We start from the raw sequence: 17,436 nt of genomic DNA, 5'->3' as shown, positions 1-17,436 counted from the left end.
CAACGTAATCACAAGAAGTAACGATACTGTAATGCTTCTTACGCATGCGCAGCAATCGATAAAATCTTCATTTTAATGATTCTAGTATTTTTACTTTTACCCTTTAAAGGGTAAAATTTGAACACTAAAAAGACTCCACTAATTTACTAATATTGTCGCAAAAACATAAATATTATCATTCTTAAATTTATCGTTGAAAATTGTGTAGTAAAATCACTACTTTTAGAATTAAAAAATATCTATGCATAAAAAATTGTTATTAGCGAAAGGATCCTCATTTTTATTCAGTATATTTTCTATATTTGGATTTCTATTTTCACTTTACAAGATTTCATTCTCCTCTTTTATATTATTATTTAGCTTTTCTTTCAAAGTTTTGTTTCGCAAGGTGAAAGCGAATATTATTGGTTAATGTCTGAATTATTTCTTGCGTGATACGAAATAACCTATCAAGTTTCTACTCTCTTAAACTGATTATGGTGGTCCTTCTATAAGACTACAGGATAGAACATTTGCCATTGGGCATTAGTCGGTTTCGAGCCATCGAAGTGATAGGTGGGGTTGGGTTCGCTTCGTGCATTGTCATTGTGCATTAATATTTTAGAATACAACAGTGAAATAACTTTGAATTATAGCTTTCATAACGATAAGATTCTTTTATCTTTTTTTTTTTTTAATTTTAAAATATATCTTCCACATTTTTAGAACGATCTATGTTATATAATTAAATGTAATAACGATAATTAAGTACAATTTATAAATTAGCATCTTTGTACGTGACTTGATGTTTGAAGCAAAATACATTACGATGAAACATAACTGAAGTGAAAAAAGAAATATATGAAAATGTTGTGACAATTGAAAAATTGTAAGACGGGAAAGTGATAATGAATGCATGCGAGAGCCTTGAATATCGAACACGTAATCAGAACCGAATATCTATGCATGATCCAATAAGCCAAAGCAAAGAGATGATTTCATGAAACGAATGCAATGAGGAATCATTGAGGCGTCAACGACAACTGACTTGCAAGATCAACATCGACTTCCTTTTTCTGTCATGCGACAACTAGAGTACGATGAGAAACGGGACGATAACCACGCGTGCTGATGTTTACGCGGAAGAAATTCCTTGCACATCTGACAGGTAAACATTTTATTGTTACAAAAAAGTGATTAAGGGAATAGTATGTCAGTTTTTGATTTTGCCTTGTGGTATTATAACTTTATCATGTCATTAACATTCGTATCACCTTCGTTGAAATAGTAACGTGGACAGCCGTTCATGTTACTGCTGTCTCTGTATACCCACACGTTGTATATTAGAATATTTACGTAATTATCTTATACAATAATTTTGAATATTTTAAATAATTTTAAATATTTTGAATTTTTATCAAAAGATACTGTTTATAAATACTTATTTATAACTTTTTATTGTTCATACTACTGTTGGATTCAGAGATATGTTTGACAGATATTTCTTAGTTTTTGGATTAATTCTTGGAATAATTTTTGGATTCTAATTGATTAGTTATAAGAAATAAATCTAAGAATTCTTTCTGGTACTTGTATATAAAACTAAGATCAAAGCTAATATATAAATATGTAATTGTACATATTAATCTATATTAGATATTAACGTATGACTAACGTATTTTGAAAATATTAATGGGATATGATCAATAGACTGCGGATGTGCTTGGGCCTAGGGAAAATTTAAACTTGCAAAATGCACAGAATGCATATGAAATAAAAAGATGTTCAATATAATGTTCAATATTAATGTTCAATGTCCAGTATAATGTTCCAAATTTAAATTATTCAAAGCATGGCACCTGTATAATATTTTAGAGAATTTGCATAAACATTCAGTGTCTAGTGAATTTTTAATCAAATTCGATTGATAGGAAAATGAGGAGTTTTAATGTTCATGTGTATATTTAGAATGATTTGCATATCTGCTTTAGTGTAATCATAATTTATTAATGTCATATAGTTGTAGTAATTAATATGGATAATAACTATGAAAATGTTTGTATGGAATGTTTGTGTTTGACCTTCTGTCCATTTCATCAAATCTTAATTTTTCGTGTCAGACTCTTTGTGGTGTCCAGTAACTTCCACGAAGGTAAAGGAGTAATTTAATCTGTTATCTTTGAAGGTAAGCGGAATAAGCATGTAGAGCAATTTATGCACCAGTAATACGTGTTAAAACTACTTTCAAAAATAAACATTCGTTTTCGTCTCTATAATTTCTATCTTTTATGAAAACAAAGAAAAGCTAGATTTTGTGCATATACAGATATATGTATAGACTGAACACTGCAGAATAATCTACTAATAGAGGTGCAAACTTAATAAAGAAAAGAAAGATTAAAACTAATATATTTAATCATAAACATTTTATGTTCATCTTGCAATGTATATTAAAAAAGTGTACTTTCAGAAAAAATTGATTGAAAATTTCTTAATCATATGATACATTTAATAATTATACCATTTATTCGTATGTACTCATGTTGTACAAGATCGAAATTTTATCTAAGTTTTATCTAATAATATGTCTAGTAAATTTTTTCGAAAGCTATTGACACAAAAGGTTTCATTTTTTCTTCTGTGCCCATCTTGCTTTAAAACCGGTTTTATGTTGCCTTGCTTATATGTACATTAAAAGATGGAATAATCAAACTGAAGAGAATATGCTTCGGCGAAATCTCAATGTGTACCGATTTAAAAAGGTTAATGATATTTTATGCAGAACAATACATTTGCAAACAAGTGTGATGAAATTGACTTTTATAAAAATCCACAAATACTATTCACACGTTAAATACTTTAAATTTATGTACAATTAATGCGTTGTAGAAAGAAAAAAAGAAAATGATTAGGTTATTTTTTACTGTGTTTATTAAATAATTATCTCCAGTACTTTTAATATTTTTTTAATAAGTTTCATAGACCGTTAAAAGGAACTTCATAACCACACACTGAGAGAAAAGGTTGGCCATGGTAAAAATACATCCGGTCCTTTGAATATATTAAGCAATGGGATACAGTAACAAGAAGAAGGGTGCATTGGTCTCGACCAATATGTATCCAATCGTTTGTAATTTAAATTGTATCTACATAAATCAAATATCTTCAATCATTAAATTATACTAGTATATTATCTAAAAGAAAATCTATACTGTCGTGTAATGTGTAAGGAGAAATGAAAAATGTATATTTATTACAAAAACAAACAAACAAAGAAATTATGTATATTGTGATAGATAGATGATAGATAAGTGATAGATTCAAAAGTCTACTGCGCGCGCATCTCATTAGTAGTATACCGCGTTGTAAACAACCTTGTTTAATAAAACTATTATGTTCCTATTACATAATAATTAGACGATACTCGTCTCTAGTGCTTCGATCATAATAGATTAACGTCACTAATAAATCTTTCTTAGTTGTATATTAATGGAATAGATAAATGAAAATAAAACCAGATAATTTTTTTCGCAATTATGAACAAATTATAAAAGATCTATGTCACGTTCGAGAAGAAAGTTCGAGAGAATTAAAAGTTTTGCTAACCGCGCGTTTGCTATTATTGCGTGACTTGTTAGCGATCGACTTTTCTAATTCTGCTTCATTGACATTTTTTGCAAAATCACAAATTAACGACTTTTTGAAGTAATGCAATACTTTGAAGTCAACAGTTTCTACGAAATGACATAAGTTTGAAATGACTCTCGAGAACTTTTAGATGATACTGCCAAGTTTTGATTATGGAATCTTCAGAAGTACGTTTGTGTCATATTTATTCGAGCTTTTTACTTTTGTATCAGCTATTTTTTACCATAACTGCTTGCGTCTTTTTTTCGTTTACCACTAGCGTCATCTGAAATTAAATTGATACAGGAATTGTAGAGTGAAATATCAGTAAAAAAAGAGTTGCAGAATCTTAAAATCATTTTGTTAAGCGTTTAGCTATAAAATATTTTATGTAAAGTCACAATTTAAACTATATGACGCCTGTATGATTTCCAGAATAAAAGAAAATGGAAATGTTAGCTTTGGAGAACTGCAAAAATAGTTTCCTAACAAAAATTAGCAAGGTCGATTGTTAAACTATATTTCTTATTAAAAACTAGCCCTCTATAATTATTTTATATCAAAATAATAATTTATTTAAATTAAACGTGATTTTACAAAATATATACCCCACTGTGCGCCGTTCACCCGGCAAGCTTCGTCTCTACCTCACCTGCTCCCCCTTTAGTGTATACTTCGCTTGTCTCTTGCCAGTCTTTCGTGTGTCTGCGTGCTCGCCGCTCGTTGAAATCGAGATGCTATATAATTTCGGTTCCGTGTACGGTCATTTGTGAACGTAAACAGGCGTAATCGAGCCAGTTTGTTTCAATAATTATCTTACTGATCACGAAGTTATGCGTTTTAAGAATCCTTTGCCACAGCGTGGCTCCTACGAGTAAGTTCAGCAAAAGCCGATTTCCCAGATTTCGAGGTTAAGCATTCTTTTCTCACCCTCGTTCTGCCGGTCAATTTCGATTCTCTAGTTCTCGTTTCTTTCTTTGTTCGCCGTTCGATTGATTTTACTTGAAACTTCCCTATATTTAGTTAGAAAAATGCGTACAGAATATTTACATGTATTTTTATATTTTCTCACTTATTAGAATAATTCATACAGAATATTTATATGTAATAGCTTTACATTGTCCCATTTTATTAAAAACATTTGTACAGAATATTTATATATGATATTACGATCTCGTTATCTTATATGTTTTCTTTTGCAAAATTTAAGAACATAATACTATTCATCTCGAAAAATTTTATTCTTTTAAGACTGATAATTTTGATTAGTTTTATTCTATAGTTCCTGAGATAATTTCAATTGAAAATTAGAGATTTTAGCATCCGTTTGTAGCTAACTGTAGAGAAAACTAATCCAGTAAGTGAATTGCCCTTCATGTTAGCAATGAGATAAGTGACTTCCAATTGCAATTACGAAAATTTGAGGTATTATAACAAGTATTTAATCTACTAGAGAATATTTGAGCATAATAATAATACTAAATATAAATCGACTTAATTTGATTTAAATAATTCTTTTTTATTGATGGAGTACTACGGTAATTTTGTATGTAAACATATATTACAAAGATAACTAGTTTCAATGTGACTATGCGATGAAACCTGTATATGAATAATTTCGTAAGACTTGTTTATTCCTTATATTCGTAATTCTAATAATAGATTTTTCGCTTATGTAATTTCTGAAAAGTGATACTAATCCCGCCTGCGGTTTTATGAAACTTTCATTCGATGAATATTCTTTTTAAGCTGTCCCCAATAAGATCCTTTTACTTTACAGATATTGTTATGTCGTATCGCATATCAGAAGATTTCATTTGAAATACTTCGTCAAACATAATATATCCATAAAGTATTTATCATTACATTTCTTATATCGCAAACCAATGTTATCGTAACCAAATTTCTTACAATTGCATTTGTTTTCAATAATTCGTATATTTTATAGTAATTTATTATCAGAGAGCAGTCATATATTCTGTGACGATGTTCTGAAAGTTCCTCTCGAGTTTTTATACCTGAACCATTCTTCCGATCTTAGATTAAAAAGTAGGGGTGGTTTTCGTTGGAGGATACGTCCCTGTGGCCCACGTGAAAAGTACAGTCAGTCACGAAAGTCCTCCTACATTCCTTAAATTTTGAATATTATAACATAGATTTCACCTTCAGCAATTCTTTGGATTAATTGAGTTTTATTTACAAATTAACGAAAATTATAATATCGAATAAATTCTATGTCATTTTGTATCATATGTAGATGTAAACTCTGTAAAAAAGGTACGTTTTTAATTCCTTTTAATAAATGGGATACATATACAAAGTGGAATGTAGACTTTTATACCTGACTGTATATACACAATAGTGTTTCGCTAAAGCTAACTAGCTAGTTATCGAGGGATGTATGTTTCTAGCAAATATCGAGTATCTCTCTTCTTCAGTGAATGACACTGACATACCGACACCTGACACATTTGTTTATTATACTCACATATGACAGACGTAACACCAGATATCTCAAGAAGTGGTAGGAATAGAAATGGCCACCTAACGAAGCAAAATTCTATCCACTTAACGAGACACTACTGTTATACACGCGGGATGGGAGAGCATTAGAAGTAAGATCAAATAGTTCAACGTGGATTCTCGATCGTAGCAGGAGCTCTTCGTATTACGCGGCATACAGGATATTTCTATAAAAAAATTCTTTCTTATTTGCAACAAATAATTTTCTAAATATATATTAATGAAATTTTAGTAACTGTACTAATGCAAATAGTAAATGCAATTATTAAACAATGTTTGCGCTAGTGACTGGTGGATGTATAGACGAATTTTGACATAAATGTGAAGTTTTGTGGTTTTTGTGATGCTGGATTTTTTATAAAGATAAGATAGATTTCTTCTTTGATTGTTATGGTTACATCACCATTGCACAGGCTATTAATGACATAAGGAGAAAGAGGAAAAAGGTTCACAGTTTGCTATGTACATTATTTGGTGTTCTTTTAAATATTCTAACAATTCAATTGTGTAGGATTTAAAAATAGTTGTTTTCCCTAGTTATTTTTGTCACTTACATAAATGAAGTGGTTTTAATTAAATTTTGCCTTTTCCTTATTCCTTACTCTTCAGCTTTATTGTTAGAGTTTGATGAAATAATGTATTAAAATGATTAATTAATTTATACAGTAATACAGAAATTATATTTATAATGAACTCTCTTTCCGTTTAACGAACAATAGTGATTCGAATATCGAGATAACTATCGATGTTATCGAATTATCGTAAGTAGAATTAAAATGATACGGCGATTTTCTGTCGATCTTTTTATCGATTATTTCTATATGACTCAAACAGTAATATATACATACATAATTTATAAAGTGAAGTAAGATTGTCTGTCTTGAACATGCTAATGAAACATGTTATTTCTGTTATTTATTCATTACGATCAGTTTTTTTTCGTGATGTAACGTCTTTTTATGCCTGCTTTTTTCTTGTGAAAATGTTCTTTGTAACTTTGAACCTTGTTCTTGTAAACCTTCAAACGCGAATAAATGTTATATTTTGCAAATCAGGTATGTAATGTTATCGTATATGGACGTGATTTTTTATTTTTTTGTTCAATGAAATTTTAATAGTAAATGAAAATTTATTGTCGAATAGTTCAACAATTTCGATTGTAAAATTTCCAATTTCATACTTTGCATGTGAAAGCCACCGTGTTTCACATAAACGTGAATGCATAAACCGGAGCTCAGCCGTTTTATTTTAAGCAAATATATTTCAATGGACAATGCATGTAGTTAATCAATAAAAGCTACTGTCATATAATTAGTCTTGATTAGCTGCAGGAATTTATTTGCAGCAGTATCTCCATTTTTTCGTTCTCGAAGTAACAATTACGCGGCTTTTATTCTCCTAACAATAATTTTCTTCTATTTTTTAATTTATAGTAATAATAAAAGTAAGATATAATTTATTAATATTTCTTAACTATTGTCGTTGGACCATTGAGGACTATAACAATTTAGGGTTGGATTATTTAATTTTTGTAATCTATTATAAATTGCTATGGTCAACTATAATCCAATGATACTATTTTGAGGTTAAATCCAAAATCTCATAAATATTTTCGATATAGGACAATAAATTTAATATGTTTTCATACTAATTTGTTTTCTCCACCGTAATACTGCATGTTTAAACGCCAAAAGGAGGAAAATTTAAATTTCGTCGTTTTGCTCGATTGATATATACGAAAAATCGATAACGCAAACTGTGATCAGTGATGTGTGAACTTGGAATAAAACAGGAGGAGAGGTGTGACGCTCTATTCGCAGCGTTGATGGAAAAGGATAAACGATTCGAAAGACAAATCTCGAGGCAGCAAATTTTTACGTGAGATGGCATGATTCTAATCAGTTGAAATCTGAGATATCCACAAAATGGCCAAGCAAATATCTTTTTATTCCACTCTGACGTCTGAAGAAAAGAATAGAATGCAACCGTGTTTGAAAGCTAGGTGGTATGTGTCCTCTTCTTTACACTTTCTATGAAGTACTTAAAGAGAAGAGAGGGGGAGAGAAAAAGACAGAAACCCTTTGTAACGTAAATGAAAGAACGCCTTTATTGTATTCGTCCATATTATCATCATTATTACATACTTTTGTACCGAATATTTAATTATTTATTTTGGTTATTCCCCAAAGTAAAGTTTTTTTCTATTGATTGTATAATTGCTGATTGTATAGTAGTAATACGTAAAGATCTATGTAGTAGTAATTCTATTGTCACGCAATAAATCGCAAGATACGTAGTAATCGTGATGCAATTCATTCAAGAAAACAAGTATTCAGTGTACTTCGAATTAAATAATGATTTTTTAGGTGCATTGCGATAAGCACGAGTAAGACTAACTTGAGTTGAATAGTAAAGAGACCAGGGTCAACTGCGTGACGAGCCTGAATAACAGAGCACCAGTTGACCACATCAATGGGGCGATGTATAACTTGAATTTAATTTACAGAAATCTTTAATGTATACACCTTTTAAGTTTTCCTATAGAACTTTTCACGAGTATCAGTCCGAGGTCTTCATGTCTCATACGCTAAGGAAGCGTCGTTTCTCAAACTAAAACGAGCTTGATCAAAATTAAAATTTATACCATATTCTCTCACATCGTAATCATTTTATTAAAATGAAGATATAAGCAAAATAATTTTATACTTTTTCATTTGAAACATTTTTTCTACATCGAAAAATGTTTGATTTTAAGTAGAATTAACCCTGGAATGGCACACTGAGGTCTTTTATGATCTTCGCAGAATTGTTTACATATTTTAAATGTACACCTCTAAATGACCAAAATATATCTGTTGTAGATGTAAAATCAGTGTCATTCCTGAGTTAAAATGAAACATTTAGGTTAAAGTAGAGATTGAAAAAAATATCTAAAGAAAGTTTTGTTTCAGTGTCATCATGTCCAATGATTCACCCCCACCTCTGCAGACTTCTATACCTTTGGTAGATTACGATGTACCAGATGAAGCGCGTCCTGGTAAGATCACACCGACCACACCTACTACTCCGGTAACGAGTAAATTATCGAATGCCGGCACCGATATGGAGATGATTGAGAATGCAGTACCGATCACGCAGACCGTATTGCCCGTTCCCGAGCCACAGCCGAAAATTGAGAGGAATGGAATGGACTCGGAGGCGACAAAACCAGTCACTCAACCCGAAAACGACTCCTGCGTTGTAGATTGTATATATTTCACGCAGCAGTGTTGCGAGTGTGTAATACTTTAACAGCCAGAATTCTTCTCGCGTTGAGCAAACATTTTATATTCATTTCACGATTTAACATGGTTACGAAAAGAATGTCAATTATATGGAATTCTTTTCCCATCGAATTATTGAGCTTTGATAGAATTCCAATAATTCAGGCTGCCAATCGAATGATTAATTCGTAAATATTATTAAATGTCTATATTGCATTTAAGAAATGTATGCTCATCTCGGATTTTCTACATATTACTAAAAAAAGAGAAAGATCTGAAATATATGTTAGGAACATATTTTGGGAATGATAAAATTTTGATATGATACTTGAAGAATCCAATATTTTTATAAAATAATTATTTATTCTGTAAAATTTATGAAGTACATGAAACGGAAAAAGTTAGAATCTTATAGTTAAGGTATATATTATATCTAGAAAGTATGTGCATCATTTTTAATATAACAAATTGATCAAGTATCTTATAATTATAAGAATTTAATCACTGATATTTCATAGACTGTTAAATTTCATTCCAATTTATAAAATTTATATTTTTAATTAAATGTAGTCATGTAAATGTTAAAGAAAAATTATTTGGCTGTAAGTCTTAACTGAAAGCAATTAATTTAATCTTATAGAAAAATTCTGCATGATAGTTATCCATGCATTCCTATTTTTACATAGTGATATCATATTAGTCTTTAAGTGCTTCATACATTATTCCAAACAAAGCATTAAAAGATAATAGTTTGTATCAAAAATAGATTATTAACTTATAGTATTTTCTTCTTAAAAATCATGCAATGCCACTAATTTTTTATATATATATACATATGTATATATAAATAATATTGGAATATGTACAAGTTCGTTACCCATACATATTGTTCCATTATAAAATTAAAGAGAATGAAGAGACATAATGCTAATTATCCTTAAAGACTGCTTAAGTGCCGTAAACTTATTTAAATATTAAAACTTCATTGTGTAGGAGATTTGATTAAAAGCACAAATTTACTTGAATAAAGTCAATATTCTACAAAATAATATTCTACATTTATAAATAGTATAAAGTCTTAAGGTATCACATAAGGAGAAAATTGTACATAAAAGTTGCAATTTATACAAATAAGAGAGAGTATGAACAAATTTGATACATTCTTATAATAACACCTGTTATACTTTGAAAATAATCGTATAAACCAAAACAATATGATCAAACTATTTTGAACAAAAAGTAATAAAAATAATATATCTTGTAAATATATTCCAAAATGATACTGTATAGATGAAAAGCACTGCTGTGGCCTCACAATTAATATCAGTTCAAAAGGCTTTACAAAACTCACATTTATACAAACTTGCTATTTGTATAAGTAATTGACAAAAAGTAAATGTAAGAAATTTAACTATTATAAAATTTCCAAATTCTACTTTTTATAATAACAAATTATATTTCATTAGTATATAACATTAAGATACATAGATATAATGAAATTATTTCATTGTAAAGATTATAGCGCAATCGTAAAATTATTTAACAAATTATATATAATTGTATTTTAAATAAGAAATGTATATTCATACAGTTTACTTCTCAATGGCATTAAAATTTTTTAAACATTACTAAAAATATGAATACATATCATCGATTGTCTTGCAAGTAGAACATATTTAAATAATAAAAAGTAACACAAAGTGCAATTTAATAATCCACAATAGTGTAACATATGTAGCTGACTTAATTAGTTTTATTACTATTACTACTACTACTACTACTACTACTACTACTACTACTACTACTGTTACTACTATTTATATTTTCTCTGTGAAATGAATTATGCTTGTTGTAAAGTGGAACAAACATTGAATTGTACAGCATAATCGAAAGTATGTACACTTGAAGAATGAGACCGTCAAACAAATATATATATATATGTATTAGAAGGATAAAATTTATGTTCATTACTACTTTTTGATAATTTTATCAAATGCTTAGTAACATTGAAGTTACCTAAATTTTTATACCGCATGGACAAGTATGCATGTCTAAAAATAATATTCTAACTTGGTTCTGAAAATTGAATCAAGTTTTTAAATGGAAAAATTGAAAACTTTATTTTTCTTAAAAAGATTTCTTCTTGAGGATACCACATGTTGTATAACATTCTATATACAAGTAAAAATGAATCATTAACAAATCCAGTTTAGTTTACATAATTTACATAAATTCAAAGATCATGTGAGATGTATACATGTGAATAGTTTAAATTTTTATCCCATAATGTTTTGTAATTTTTTGTAATTTAGAAGCAGAATTGAAAGTTTCATCTCTTTAATGTAAAATAATTATTCTGATAATATGCAATTAAATCTACATTAATATCTTCACTAAATGTTGATAGTTCAGTACTATCTCAATAACTTTTTTATAAATGAAGCAGTTATATATTTTTGTGATATATTTTCATGATATATCTCTTAGTATCTTAATTTATTGATTGCTCTTGTTTATTTCAATAATATCTGTAATAGTGATGTAAAATTTTTTGTTAATATTTTATACAAAAAATGTGCAATAAATAAGACTTAAATTATGATGAAAAATAATGAGTTGAGATTACTATAAATCTTTAGTTACAATTCAAATTGCTCAGTACACAATATACATGTATGTCGTATAGAATATTTTATTATAAAGATATTTCTATAATAAATTCTAAAAAGTAATAGAACGCCCTAATCATCAATTTATATCACTTAGTAATAAATTAATCTTTGTTTTCAAGTATCATACATATTTATGAATGAATTACTTTAACTAGAAAAACTAAATATTAGATTATGCAAAAAATAGAATATTGCACATTTGTTAACAAGAAAAAAGAAGAAAAAAAGGGAAGGAGAAAGAAAAAATTTGACTAGGATTTTTAAGAGTAAAGTATAAGTAACTTTTCTTATGTGAAGGTTGTATCACTTTAAAAATTTTTGTTCAATTAGAGAGTTCAATTACAGAGTTTTCTGTCTTTTTTTTAACTAAATAAAGTTGTAGTTAAATGATTCTGTAAATATATGAAGTAATTCTACTTGTCTTAAAAAGAGAAGGATTTGGTATATCAGGCTAGGTAAGAGAACAATTATTTTCAACTTTTTTTTTTAAATATTGTACTCAACAATTCTTATACACTATCAAAAGTGTGATCTGGAATATGTTCTGTATTGTTTTTATTAAGTTACTTGTCATGAAATAGATTATAACGATCAATTCGAAAATACACCTTTGAATTGGGAAATCAGTAAAAAATTGAGTAGAAACAGTTAATCACTAGCAGATGCATAAGTTCTGTGACTAACGGACAAAAAATGCTTTTATGAAAATGTAATGTTTAAGAACTATTCCTAGAAGATTCTGTAGCCTAAAGTGAAGATCTATTTCGTATTTTAAAGTACATTAATTCGACTAATTTCTTATCTGTGTATGACATCAGGATATCTATTCACTGGCCTCAAAAGGTATTTAAGATTTCTCTAATGGTGCAAATTTATACATGAAATTTTGTGACCAAACTTGATTATGATTCGTATATGGGTAATGGATGTCCTTCAGAATTGAATACCCATCTATCCAAATCTATTAATTGCCTTGTATCATCGAACAACAAGTATAAGTATTTCAAAGTTTCAGCAAACCAAAAACTTTCTGTCATATCTTTTTGTGGTGTATTATAAACGATCCTTACATTACCAATGCTGGTGTACCCCTTTTCCACTTTCGTATAATTTTCAAAAGCCTATTAAATTATACATATATATGTATGACTGAGAGCACAATAAAAGTTTCACATTTCAGTTTTTACATAATTACTTACTTGGAATATTTGCCACCCCCAGTCTTGAAATGTTTTATTACCAGTAAAATACCACATGTAGAAAAGACTTTCAATAAACTCTGGTCTGAGTAAATTATGTGCATCATTCATCTTCACATACATATCCATTGATTTTTCTTCATTTGAGTTCTAAAATTATAATATCCTCGTATCCTTTTATGATAACCTTTATCCAAGTAGACAATTATTATAATTACCTCAGTATTGAAGTATGTGATTTCTGGAGCAAGAAACGTGGGTTGAATCGCGTACGTTTGATAACAAGTTTTTACAATTTCATTAGCTAAATCCATATGATCAGACGATAAACCATGATGTACTCCTAAAGCTAATGTACCTCCCAAGTAACATGTAAGGTGATCCTATAAATACAGCCATTATCAATAACATATGATATATTAAACTGTTAAAAATGCTTTTATTTAAAATTTTACCATTTTTGGTGTTATTTCTTTGTGTGCTCCAACTAGTTCTGCTATGAAAAGATACTTATTAATTGCTGTACGTTTTACTAAGTGTTTTTGAGTTCCAGCAATACCTAACAGATAATCATCTCGTAGGCTAAAAGCATTTACAAATTTAAATGATTATCATAAATTCATGAGACAAGTTCAAGAACAAGAAAAACAAATTCCCAATGAATAATGATGATGAAATACTAACTAATTAATAGTCTTCCCAGTTTGAAGCCACTGTTTCAATAAATACTCGTAATAACTATCACCACGAGCGCCAAGCGTAATTGTTGCATGATCTCTAAATTGTCCAGTATTAGCGTTAATGAAAATGGGTACTAAACCATCGTATTTTTCTAACTGGTGTACATGTTCCGAAACTTTTGCTACTGCTTCCTGAAGGATAACAATCGCATACTTTCTTACGTATAATGCAAATAATAACGCATTCAAAGCTAATATTTATCCGTAATTACCTCGAATTTAGGGTCTCCTGTACTACGACTTAAATCACGAAATTCCAATTGAATGGAAGTAACTTCACTTGTACTACTATCAGGACCCCATTTAGGACCATGTGCAGTTTTAGTACCAAGATTTACGTCGGAATAAGGAACACCAGATGAAGTAGAAAACGCTGGCATCATACGTTCTCCTAACGCTGTCTACGATTTATAGTACGTAAATTTTTATAGCCAAATTTCTTTCAGTAATATATCATTTTAACTTTAAAAAATCAGAGACAACTTACAGCCTTACTTAAGAAAATCTTGTCACCTGAAAGATGATATGCGGATAATAGACCTCCTAATACTCTAATCGTAACTTCAAATAAATTAACATCTCTGTTTGAAGTAAACACTAAATTTTTCTCAACCCATAGTTTGGCTTCTAAAAATTCTGTAGATAAAAGGTAAGTATTATTAACTTTATGGATGTTTCTCAATTCTATATAGAATATATAGAACATGAATATTACCATTATTTAAGCCCATTATGTACATAGTATCAAGAGAATCAACTATAGTAAGCCCTAAGCCAAACCATTCATAGTACTTTCTTGATATTGGTTTCACATTATCATATCCCCAAGCATATTCTTTATATCCATTCCATGAATGTTTAAATGCTGCAACTACAGCTTTTTGTCTATTATTTTGTGGCCCTAAAAATAAATAAATATAATGTTATTAACAAAATCAGCTTAACAATTATGTTATAAAGATATAAAGTTACCATTAAATTTGAGTGTGTTCGGCTTAGGTTGAGGTGGTTCTCCAATTTGATCATCATCCACCTGATTTATTTCTGGTTGGAATTCAGGTTCCTCAATGACCTCTCCACCTCCTTTATGTTCCTGATTTACATTATCTACTACAATATCTTCTACTGGCTAGAAATTATATTTTTTGAGAATATAAAAAGACATTCTTTTAAACAACAATAGTGTTTATTGAAATAAACATACCTTTTCATATTTAGGAGTATCTTGCACTACCTCTATGTTATTGTAATCACTTTCATCTAAAACTCCATTTTTGTTATCGCCAGGTAACAGATAAAATATAACTAATATGATCGTAATGACTATAAAGTAAAGAATATTTCTCTGAAACCTTGACAATTGATTCCATTGCTGAAAAAACAAAAGATTTTTAATTTTACACTGAGAGCAATTTTTTAATAAAAATTTTAAAGAAATCTATAGTATTTGTATAGGTAACGAATACTTTAATGACTTACCCTCCAGAGACTACGTGATGATCCTCGCGAGAATGTTGCACTATCCTGGATATTTAAACTGATATAATCCGATTTTCCTAGATCCTTCGACGGAAACATATTTTGTTAGAGGTTATGTTGTTCTGGCGAACGCAATGATAATAAGAGCCAGAACACTTTAAAAAATAATGATCCCACGACTGTTCACTAATTATAAAGGTCTTCATTTATATTGTTCGTGTTAAACATAGTTGGTAATTATTCTTCCGGTAAACCGTAGCAAGATAAACTCACCGTGCGAATACCGCGAATCATTGATGCCGTGATGTCAAACTCTGTTATATTACGATTACGATTACAAATATTGATAACTGTAAGCTATAATTTTAGCAAAGAGTATTATATACACATTATCGTATTTTATGCGTGTACGTTGGTTTAATCAAATTTTATTGCATTATAATCTAATCAGTAGATTTAATAAATTACTAATGTGATACTTAGTTATACGAGTAATGAATGATTGACATTACATTGTAATATTAAATAATATTAAATATTAATGCTTTATGAATGATTTATAGCTTAATAAGAATTTACGAATGTTTAATATTAAGTAATTATAGCTATATGTTTGTAAACAGTGTTCTATTTTTTAAGATAAAGGAGTGTATATTGTAAATGATTCAAAATAAAGTAAAAGAAAGTCTATACTTAATATTGATTCATTGTTAATGTCCTTGCCAGATTGATATCCCCACTTGATTTTAATTTTTAGTGTAGAATTTAGTTTCTGATTTAAATATGAATTTGTATTTGGATTTAAAAAGTTGAATAAAAGATTTTAATAAAACTGATTGCAAATTGTGCTTTTTTTACCTAAACTTCTGAGATTCTCTAAAACGATAGATTCTAATAAATCATTAATAAAGTAAGGAATAACTTATTGATAACAGTTAATATTACATTGGTACCCGAGCATTCCTTTATAGTGCAATCGCAGATTTAATTCAAGGTAAGTATTTTATTTGTTATCAATCATTATCAGAATAAGTGTTCCTATTTGATATATAGTGTTCTTTGGCTAAAAATCGAGAAATGTTAACAAGAATATAGAATGAGCAAGAAGATATCTCAGACGGTGTTAGATAAGGAGAGTAATAGTGTGCGACAAGGATAGACATACTTTTCCATCTAATTTATTGAATATTCGTTAATTACTAATTACTTTTTTCTGGGAAATATTCGTCTATTCGTCTCTGATGTACTGATATATATTCTATCTATATTCAGTAGTTTAGTACTTTGATGATACGTAGCTGAGCCATCTGCGCCCTGGTGGCGGAAATAGGAATTCAAATTTGAAATTAGACCATTTCACGTGGTGTCAATTGAAAGTTGACAGGAACTGCAGAGAACCCGTCATAAATGTGAAAAATTTTACATACAATACAGAGTTATTGCTTCGAAATAGTAAACATCTCAATTCGGTTTATTTTATATTCATAATCTAATACAATTTAGTAGCAATTTGTCGTTTTTCAATATGAATAGACGCGATTACTAGTTTTCAATGAAAGTTATCTACATCGAGAAGTACAAATCACATATTATTAGAATGAAATTCTTTTCTTTTTTGCTTCTTTTGCTCCCCTTGACTTTTTTCCTTCACTTTGTGTGATTCTCTGTGTAACAGTTGAATAAAGTCGAATAGGAAACAAGTTTGGAAGAACTTGTAGAATTGTTCCGTCTTCTTCGATTTCGATGATTTTGCAATATATCGTAAAGCCTAACATTTCGAACTATTTTTCCCTATACATGTAACCGTCAGCTGGCCTTAGTTTTCGAGGTATTCGTTATAGTCGCAAAATAAAATGTATTTTTTTTAAATATTGAAGCCCTTAAGATAATGTCGTTTATCTTTTTCTAATAAACGTCGCAATTAGAGACTTGTTTGGATAGTTCTGCGCATCGC

At 29.1% G+C, this 17,436-nt stretch overlaps 2 protein-coding genes across 10 annotated transcripts; one reads left to right on the top strand and one right to left on the bottom strand.

The window, feature by feature from the left end:
• Positions 1–529: 529 nt before the first annotated feature.
• Positions 530–10,587, top strand: LOC117217222. Of its 8 annotated transcripts, none has more exons than XM_033464658.1 (3): positions 1,018–1,147; positions 7,922–8,134; positions 9,081–10,587. In XM_033464658.1, the coding sequence occupies exons 2-3, from the start codon at positions 8,055–8,057 to the stop codon at positions 9,418–9,420; spliced, it is 420 nt and encodes a 139-aa protein (XP_033320549.1). In that variant the 5' UTR covers positions 1,018–1,147; positions 7,922–8,054; the 3' UTR covers positions 9,421–10,587. The 8 variants fall into 8 exon arrangements, with proteins under 8 accessions (XP_033320550.1, XP_033320549.1, XP_033320548.1 ...); XM_033464657.1 differs by lacking the exon at positions 1,018–1,147 and adding an exon at positions 4,204–4,480; XM_033464655.1 differs by lacking the exon at positions 1,018–1,147 and adding an exon at positions 4,204–4,480 and having other exon boundaries at positions 7,824–8,134.
• A 1,904-nt stretch (positions 10,588–12,491) lies between these two features.
• On the bottom strand, positions 12,492–15,878 carry LOC117217221 (endoplasmic reticulum mannosyl-oligosaccharide 1,2-alpha-mannosidase). Of its 2 annotated transcripts, XM_033464650.1 has the most exons (12): positions 15,756–15,878; positions 15,483–15,668; positions 15,208–15,375; positions 14,976–15,132; positions 14,719–14,904; positions 14,491–14,639; positions 14,216–14,404; positions 13,948–14,135; positions 13,719–13,845; positions 13,482–13,646; positions 13,264–13,413; positions 12,876–13,185 (listed from the first exon to the last, which is right to left on the bottom strand). In XM_033464650.1, exons 2-12 carry the CDS (start codon positions 15,579–15,581, stop codon positions 12,967–12,969), a joined length of 1,797 nt encoding a protein of 598 aa, XP_033320541.1. In that variant the 5' UTR covers positions 15,582–15,668; positions 15,756–15,878; the 3' UTR covers positions 12,876–12,966. The 2 variants fall into 2 exon arrangements, with proteins under 2 accessions (XP_033320542.1, XP_033320541.1); XM_033464651.1 differs by having other exon boundaries at positions 12,492–13,185; positions 15,483–15,845.
• Between the last annotated feature and the right edge of the window lie 1,558 nt (positions 15,879–17,436).

Source organism: Bombus bifarius, unplaced genomic scaffold, assembly GCF_011952205.1.
Source record: "Bombus bifarius isolate JDL3187 unplaced genomic scaffold, Bbif_JDL3187 scf7180000007975, whole genome shotgun sequence".
NCBI classification, from domain to species: domain Eukaryota; kingdom Metazoa; phylum Arthropoda; class Insecta; order Hymenoptera; family Apidae; genus Bombus; species Bombus bifarius.
This window is presented reverse-complemented; position numbering and strand designations above follow the sequence as displayed.

Coding starts and splice junctions, on each gene's coding strand:
- LOC117217222 (XM_033464658.1), top strand. CDS start 8,055: ATGGCCAAGCAAATATCTTTTTATTCCACTCTGACGTCTGAAGAAAAG. Junction 8,135..9,080: donor CCGTGTTTGAAAGCTAGGTG/GTATGTGTCCTC, acceptor GTTTTGTTTCAG/TGTCATCATGTCCAATGATT.
- LOC117217221 (XM_033464650.1), bottom strand. CDS start 15,581: ATGTTTCCGTCGAAGGATCTAGGAAAATCGGATTATATCAGTTTAAAT. Junction 14,640..14,718: donor CATAATGGGCTTAAATAATG/GTAATATTCATG, acceptor TTTTATCTACAG/AATTTTTAGAAGCCAAACTA. Junction 14,136..14,215: donor CAGGAGACCCTAAATTCGAG/GTAATTACGGAT, acceptor GTTATCCTTCAG/GAAGCAGTAGCAAAAGTTTC.